Here is a 7449-nt window from a genome sequence, read left to right on the forward strand (position 1 = left end):
CACACACACACACACACACACACACACACACACACACACACACACACACACACACACAAAGAAGCACACACAGTATCCAATAACATAATCCTCCCAAGCCTTTTTAAAGCAGGCCCTTCCCCCAGTTAAAAGCCACCGTATGTCACTGTATAGAGCTGACTAATGAGCCAGTCAAGAGAAAACGCCCTTTACCTACAAGGTTAATAAGTTATTATTACATAATCAAGCATGTGCAACTCTGCACAGTATTCAGTCTATTCCCTCAATCCGACTGTTCTAAAACTGACAGTAAACACCTTGTGACAAATTACAAGTTGCTCTGTGTATTATATGTTTGGGGAGTTGAATGAAAAGTTATTGATTCATTTCACAAAAGGGAAGTTAACACACCACCATTGATACTGTGACCTCAGAAGAGCGTTCCTAACCTTCTAAGGGAAACATTTTAAGATCATCTCGCCTACAGGGTCAAATAGCAGTGAGTTTGTTATGGAAATTATCACCTGGCAAAAAGTCTAATCTCATGTCAAGTTCATGTCATATACGTCATCCGTGGCAGTGAGAAGTCTCCAACTTCATTGGACCACACCAGAATAATTTGGTAAGCAGAGTAAACCAGCCATAACCAACCGCATAAACTTAACTGAACTATATTTAAATGTTGATTATATTCTTTGTTGTGAAGCTCTTTGCAGAGGCGTCAGAAAACAAATGCCACATAAAAACATGAATTATGATTAGTTATCAAACAGACTAATAATTCATCCTAATCTTTAGCTGATGTGGTGATTTGCTACTTTGCTACATCATTGTAAAGTAAACTTCAGTATTTCCTTATTGCAGTTCAGGTCATTACAGTCAAAAGCAGATGTCTCTGACATCTGTAGTAATTTAGATTTGAGGCCAACTTATAGAGGATTTTTAAGAGTAACACCGATATGTGTTGAGTCAAATATCTGATATAGTAATATGTGGCAATATTTTCTGTATCTTTCAGACACATGAATCAGATTTCCATAACATTAGTTGTCTGTAGTTTATATACTCAGCCTGCGTTCTGCCTGAACGCTCGGATCAGGCTGGTTGTTGCATTTGTGGCATTTCAAACACGAGTGTTGGCAACAGGGAAGTTGCAGAGTGCCCTCTGGTGGACAAACTATTAAATATCAACCTTCACAACATAGCTGAAGGGTGTTTCTCCCTGTAACGTTAATCTATCAATAAATCAAACTTTCAGATTTGCCTTCAAACATTTTCATAATCATACATTGAATGCCAGAGTCAAGGAGAGCAGCAGCAAGACCTAAGCACAGAAATGACAGGTGGAACTGGGTTGCCAAGTGGCTTGGCAATTATGAGGATGTACTTTAAGCATGAATATCACACTTCATATGAGATTTAATAATTTGATGTATATAAGGGCATCAGCTAAGCTATTTGCTGATGTTATTTAATCATGCCTTTACATACAACTAAATCTATGGGATAGTTGTATTAAGAAAGAGTTGTAGTGGGCCAGAGCTAATCAATATAATTTTGAATTCCCCCAACTGGACCTGATCTCAGAGCTGCTTGTAGCACCAAAGCTGGCCTATAAATATTCCATTTCTGTGGCCAAACTTAAAGCTGAAAGTATTACATATTAAAGTGAACTGTTTCCCAACTCGACAACAAAACATTAATAATCCGCAGAAAGCAAAAACGGCCAACAAAAGTCCAAAGAAATTCCCGCCGAGAGAAATCCTCTGTGATGGAAAAGTGCTCGCTATTCAGAACTATTGTTAGTTCTCTCCATGATGGGCAAATAAGTGTTGCCCTTTAATTTGGTTCTGAATGGTGCAGACTGGCGACAAAGCAACAGTACTCGTCCAAATCAAATCTCATGGCTCTACTTTCTGCGTGATTACACAATAACTCAGAGCTGACTGATTGCCTACCTCCTGAAAATGCTGCCAACGTCACTGAATAGAGAATGGCTGGATTGGTGCTGCCCGTTTCTATTCACGGCGGCTGCCACAGCAAAGGGGAGAGTGCTAATGGTGCTGAATAGTAATGGCTAGATACTCTTAGAATTGAGAAACACAAGGAAACCTGTGCTGAATGCAACTGCTCAAGAGCGCATTATCTGTCATTCATAAAATATGAATGTTTCTGTGGATTCTACTAACTTCTAAAAGATTACCCTCCTATCTTTGATATGTTTCAAAGTTTCCCTTGTTCTGTAGGGGAAAAAAAGGAAAGAAATGGTTACGGGTGTCGTTCTGACTGACCACCAACAACCTTCATGTTAATGAAACCGTCTAGGAAGCCAGAAATTTTTACCACTTTATGGAACCCATAAATCAAACAGCTGTCTGCGTCCACCATCAGGCATGTGTAAAACGAAGATAGCAAGAGTCCCTTACGTTTCTTTTCTTTTATCTTCACTGCTTTTTCCGCTCGCACTGAATTTCTGTTCGTTCTCCTCGCTCAAAGAAAGACTAGTGAGGGTCGAAGAGTTATGCATTCAACAATTGCCCCTAATAGCTTAAAGTCCCCAAGAGGAGAATAAAGAAATAATTTAACATATAAAGTGAAGCAAAGGGACTTCGTACTGTGAGATGACACTCCGAGGACCAAGGACTAGTGCTCCTTTGGCCAAAGATGATAGACTCCATTAGAAATCAACAGGGGGGGACTTTCACACAGCTTTACTTGTGCCCACAGGGTTCCAGAAAATGTTATTTACCCCATTATTTATTGACACACTGCTGGAAAAATAATCCTGAAATGCAGGGAGGGTTTTCTTTGAATGCCATATTTTGAAGGTAAAAAAAAATAATCCCCAATTTGCTTAAAAAAACGTACCTTAAGACACAGGAATAGTATCCAACATCGTCCAACTCTGCTGGTCGGAACCATATAGCGTCCTCTTCTTTGCTCATCCTTGTGCCATCGAAACTAATGGGTTCCTCAAAGTCCCCGTGTCCTGCGCTTTTGTACCACATAAGGCTAAGTCCTGTGCTCTGTGCATGGGTGTAGTTGGCCCGAATATATCCATAGAATAAAGCGCATTTAATCCTTACAGGTTCCCCCAGAAGCACTTTGTATTTCAGGTAGTCCACCGACCAGTCTGTGCAGCCTTCCACTGAAAAAGAAGCATAGGAGAAAAAAAGGGAAATTGAAACATGGATATTTTATGTACCAATTTGCATTATCACCAAGCACAGAAGTGGGGATTTGTTCTCGTGGACCATGTGCAAGCAGTCCTCGTATTACAATCAATCATGATGCTTGTTTCCTCCAGGCAGCACAAAATCGTAGCCCCTTTTTTGCCTTTCAAGTACACAGTAATATGAACACAAGTGGATATATATGCATGCCTTTGACACAAGGTGTCCTATATCCTGAAAAAAATGCATTCATGTGCTATTAAAGTGTTTTATTTCCACTGTGCCCCTTTGAATGTTAAAAATAACCCTCAACACAAGTTGTCGGCTCCAATCAGCGGTTCCTGCCTTCACCTACAGATATTTCCATATTTATATATTTAACTTGTGTGTCACTAGCGCACATATTGAATTGATTCTACCAGCAATAAACTCTGCATAAACCACCATCAATATATGTTTAAATGGCAGTGATGGCACTAAACTACATTTGACCTGAGAAAATTAGAAGCGGCTGTATGTCTGCATTCATTTCCGAAAGCTATCAGACTTTCCTCTTAATGGAAAAAAGTAACTTGTCTCATATTGTGCCGGATCGCATGCCAGTGCTGAGCAATAGGGGTCTTCCTGTTAAGACATCTAATAAAGCCCACCAACTGTCAGTCAAAAAAAAGTTATGAAGATTAAATAGGAAAAGCATTATTCATGCAGAGCGAGCATTGAGGTGCTTTGGATTCCCAGACTTATTTTCCTTCTTAAGGTGTATATGAGATTCATGAGAAAGTCCAAATATCAAATTGATACTTAATCCTTGCCAAGCTCTTGCATACCAGTGAAAACTCTCTCTCTCTCTCTCTCTCTCTCTCTCTCTCTCTCTCTCTCTCTCCCACACACACACACACACACACACACACACACACACACACACACACACACACACACACACACACACACACACACACACACACACATACAAAAACAGCAGCAGAGTTGCTATTTGAGATTTTAATATGCAGGGAGTTATGTAAAAAGACAGAAGTACAGTAAGTACTCATCAGTGTGACAACCAAGGATTTGGCGAGAAAAATCTCAACACCGATGCTGATGACTTCTCAAAGCCACACCAGTCTTCGAGCTGGGGCTTCATTTTGACACGTGTATTGAATTTCTCATACTTGTTCTGCTACCATGTTGACAACACCGGGTATTTCTATTTGCCTGTTCGCAGACCTGCCAAAGTACTCCCCCAAAAAACTTTGTGGTACTTTGTGCTACAGCTGACATTTAGCATATACAGACTATTAGGTATCTAGTTCATACATTTGCTCAGAGTTTTCCTGCAAACAAAAAAAACATGTATATAGTATTTTTTTAAAAACTGGACTTTAATTTACTTTAGCTGTTTTTGAAAACAGCCAAAAATAGCAATTAAATGACAAACACTTCAAGCATGCTAACTACATGCTGACCAATCACGATTGCATGCGTGATCACCCCCAAAAGCCTGTTTTGAGCCAGGAAAATCCAAAGACATTTTTTATGTATGTACTTATATATAGAATCACAAATCCATTGCAAATTCAGGAGAACACTGGACAGTTAGCATTGTCGAACTGACAAAAATTAACAGCTATCCAGGTACTCACACAAATACAGACAGACAGGTTTCTCTCTCTGAAAAATAAAAAAGTACCAATTATGCTTTGCAGCTGCATTTTCTGGAGATCACAATGCAAAATTAGGGCAAGGATTGCTAACAAACAGACTTAAAGGCACACTGTGTAAAATCTAACCACTCAGTAGATTGTAGTTTTCAGCCAACTAAGTTCTTGATTCAGGTGCATAATCCTAGCTACAGTGGCAACAGTAGGACAAACAACTCTGGCCACTGTTTATCTGTAGTGAGTTCAGGCCGTCAGTCTGCTAATTACCTCTGCTGGTGCCCATGTGTATTGGATACCAGCTGAAGAGGCTGTAAAACTATGTGAAAGAAATCTGATACAACTTGATGAGTCACTGAAGTGGCTGTCTGTCCAGTGACAACGATACTAAGGCGACTTGTTGAGGATATGCTAAACTTTTCTCTTGCTAACTGCTTGCCAACAGCTTGCTGCGTTTAGCTGTTGTTAGCTTCTGTTAGCTGTTCAAAGAAAGATTCACTAATATTGGCTATCAGTGTTGGACTCTGACACTTATACGATGTGAGAATGTAAGCAAACTGCTTATCAAGAGAGAAAGTGTGATTTTTAGGACACCTGAGCCTAACGTTAGCTGCCATAACAGCTTATAACCAGCTGTTGTTGTTGTAGCCGGTTTGTTGTCAGCTGTCCAAAGATGGGTGGGTCACATGTCTAATCTACTGACAATATGTAATTGTGACAATACCAGGAATAAACAATCATGTTTATATAGTTCCAGTTATATCTGGCACAACAGCTACTCATTATTTTGTTGGTGCATCGGCAAAAAATGCATGTTCATACCAAGACTGCCAATTCTTCTGCAATCTGCTGCAACAAAATGATCAGTTTTCAACTTTCTAAATAAAGCTAAAGCTTTATGAAGACCTATGCTTGTGAGCTACGAACAAACAGTTTTACATGTTTGAAACAAAAAGAGGCCACTCTGATGAAAAACAAGCTTTCACACTACTTCACCTTACCTTCACTATTTTCCCTTCCTGTTCCTGACATTCTCTTTTCTCCTCACTTCACCTTGCAGCAAAGCTCTTTTTTAAAAAAGCAGCTGGTGAGCACAGCTGTCTCATACTCAACAGGCCTCGCTAATTGAGCTTCTACAAATGTTTTATTTACCAAATAAGCAACTCAACCGCCAATCAGCGAGGTGTGCTGTGTGCTGCGGTTATTGGGGGTAAATGTGGGAGGGGTGTTAACAGGGAATTCATTAACCATGCTGATTTGTGTTATTGTACTGTACTGTATGGGGCTGGAAGGGTCCTGCTGAGCGTGGAGGAAACAGTGCTTGTGGGTGCTTAATGTGTTGGAGAAAACAAGAAAAAAGGGAAAGAAATTCAAGAGAACAGTACGCAAAAAAGATGTCAAGATCGTGGCACACGGAGATGTTCCCAGGATATCAGCAGTGGAACAGCTGAACCTGGCATCCATGTACACCAGGCAGTCACAGCAGTTGGCTGGCAGAATTTCTGAATTTTTCTCTACGACTCACACCCGTTGCAGTTTTTTTCCTTCTAGGCGAAGGTTTCTGAACCTTTTTGTACTATGTACAAATCCTATGTTAGTAATTGTCTGTTATGGTCGTATTGAGAGTTTGCATGTGACGATGGATGACTCATGACTGCAGTGGGAACAAATAGTAACCTGAATCTGAACCTGCGGAAGTCCATCACAATTACAGAGACTTTGAAGAGGAAGACTTTGCTGTCAGTCTCATGACAGTCTCATGAAATATATACTTTTCCACCTGAAAAACCTTTAATATAAAGTATTACGCAAAAGTGTTGAGTCACCCTTCATTTCTTCATATGTAAATGTACATGGAAATACAGTATATAAGGGGAAAATGGAGTTGGTACAATTCTAACAAGCCTGACAGTAAATATTTGGTATTACCACCTTTATTCTTCAGACATGCCTGAACTCTCTTAGCTAGCTTTGTCATTAGTTTAAGTAGTCTTCAGGAATATTTCTCCAGAATTCTTGAAGGACATTCAAAACTTTCTTTGGATATTGGCTGCCTGCTACATTAACTTTGAGGTTTGGGCTCTTGGGAGGCCAATCCATGACTGACTGTGTAGCATTGTGTGCTTTTCTGTCAAGGTATACTTTTATACAGTATACAATGGCATTACATTGCAGATCAGAATCTGCCAGTACGTTTCTGTTTTCTATCAGTTTTGATTGATAGAACACTGCTGGTTGAAGTTCAGCCCCAAACCATCACAGCGGTTCCATCATGTTTTACAGATGGTTATAGATGCTCACTGTTGTACCTCTCTCCTCTCACCTTCTCTGCACATATTGACAGCATAATTTTACCAAAGATTTGAAATTTGGATTGGATGGATGAATCTCTCAGGTCATGTGTCAGGTATTTGCTGGACTTCCTAAGGACATGACTTTCAGATACTGTTGTGAATAGTTTTTAATTTTTCTTTTTTAGTCTGTCATTTTTTCTTTTGTCTTCCACATGACCAGTTTCCTCATAGTTTTTCAAAGACATACAACACACCCTGACAAGATATGCCAAGTTTGATGTTAATAACTCTTTGGGAATGACCTCGTAGGCGATCTTTAATTTAGGGCTGGCTAAAGGCTTCTGC

At 39.8% G+C, this 7449-nt stretch overlaps 1 protein-coding gene across 2 annotated transcripts in view; it reads right to left on the reverse strand.

Moving 5' to 3' along the window:
* Positions 1-7449, reverse strand: part of LOC102314322 (interleukin-1 receptor accessory protein-like 1-B) — a 322298-nt gene that overhangs the window by 198115 nt on the left and 116734 nt on the right. For both annotated transcript variants that reach the window (XM_005919973.3, XM_005919972.3), the window contains exon 3: positions 2848-3127. In XM_005919973.3, coding sequence (XP_005920035.1) covers positions 2848-3127 — 280 coding nt within the window. The remainder of the gene's footprint in view (positions 1-2847; positions 3128-7449) is intronic.

This window comes from Haplochromis burtoni, unplaced genomic scaffold (genome assembly GCF_018398535.1).
Source record: "Haplochromis burtoni strain Fernald_Lab_line unplaced genomic scaffold, NCSU_Asbu1 Contig_40, whole genome shotgun sequence".
NCBI classification, from domain to species: Eukaryota; Metazoa; Chordata; class Actinopteri; order Cichliformes; family Cichlidae; genus Haplochromis; species Haplochromis burtoni.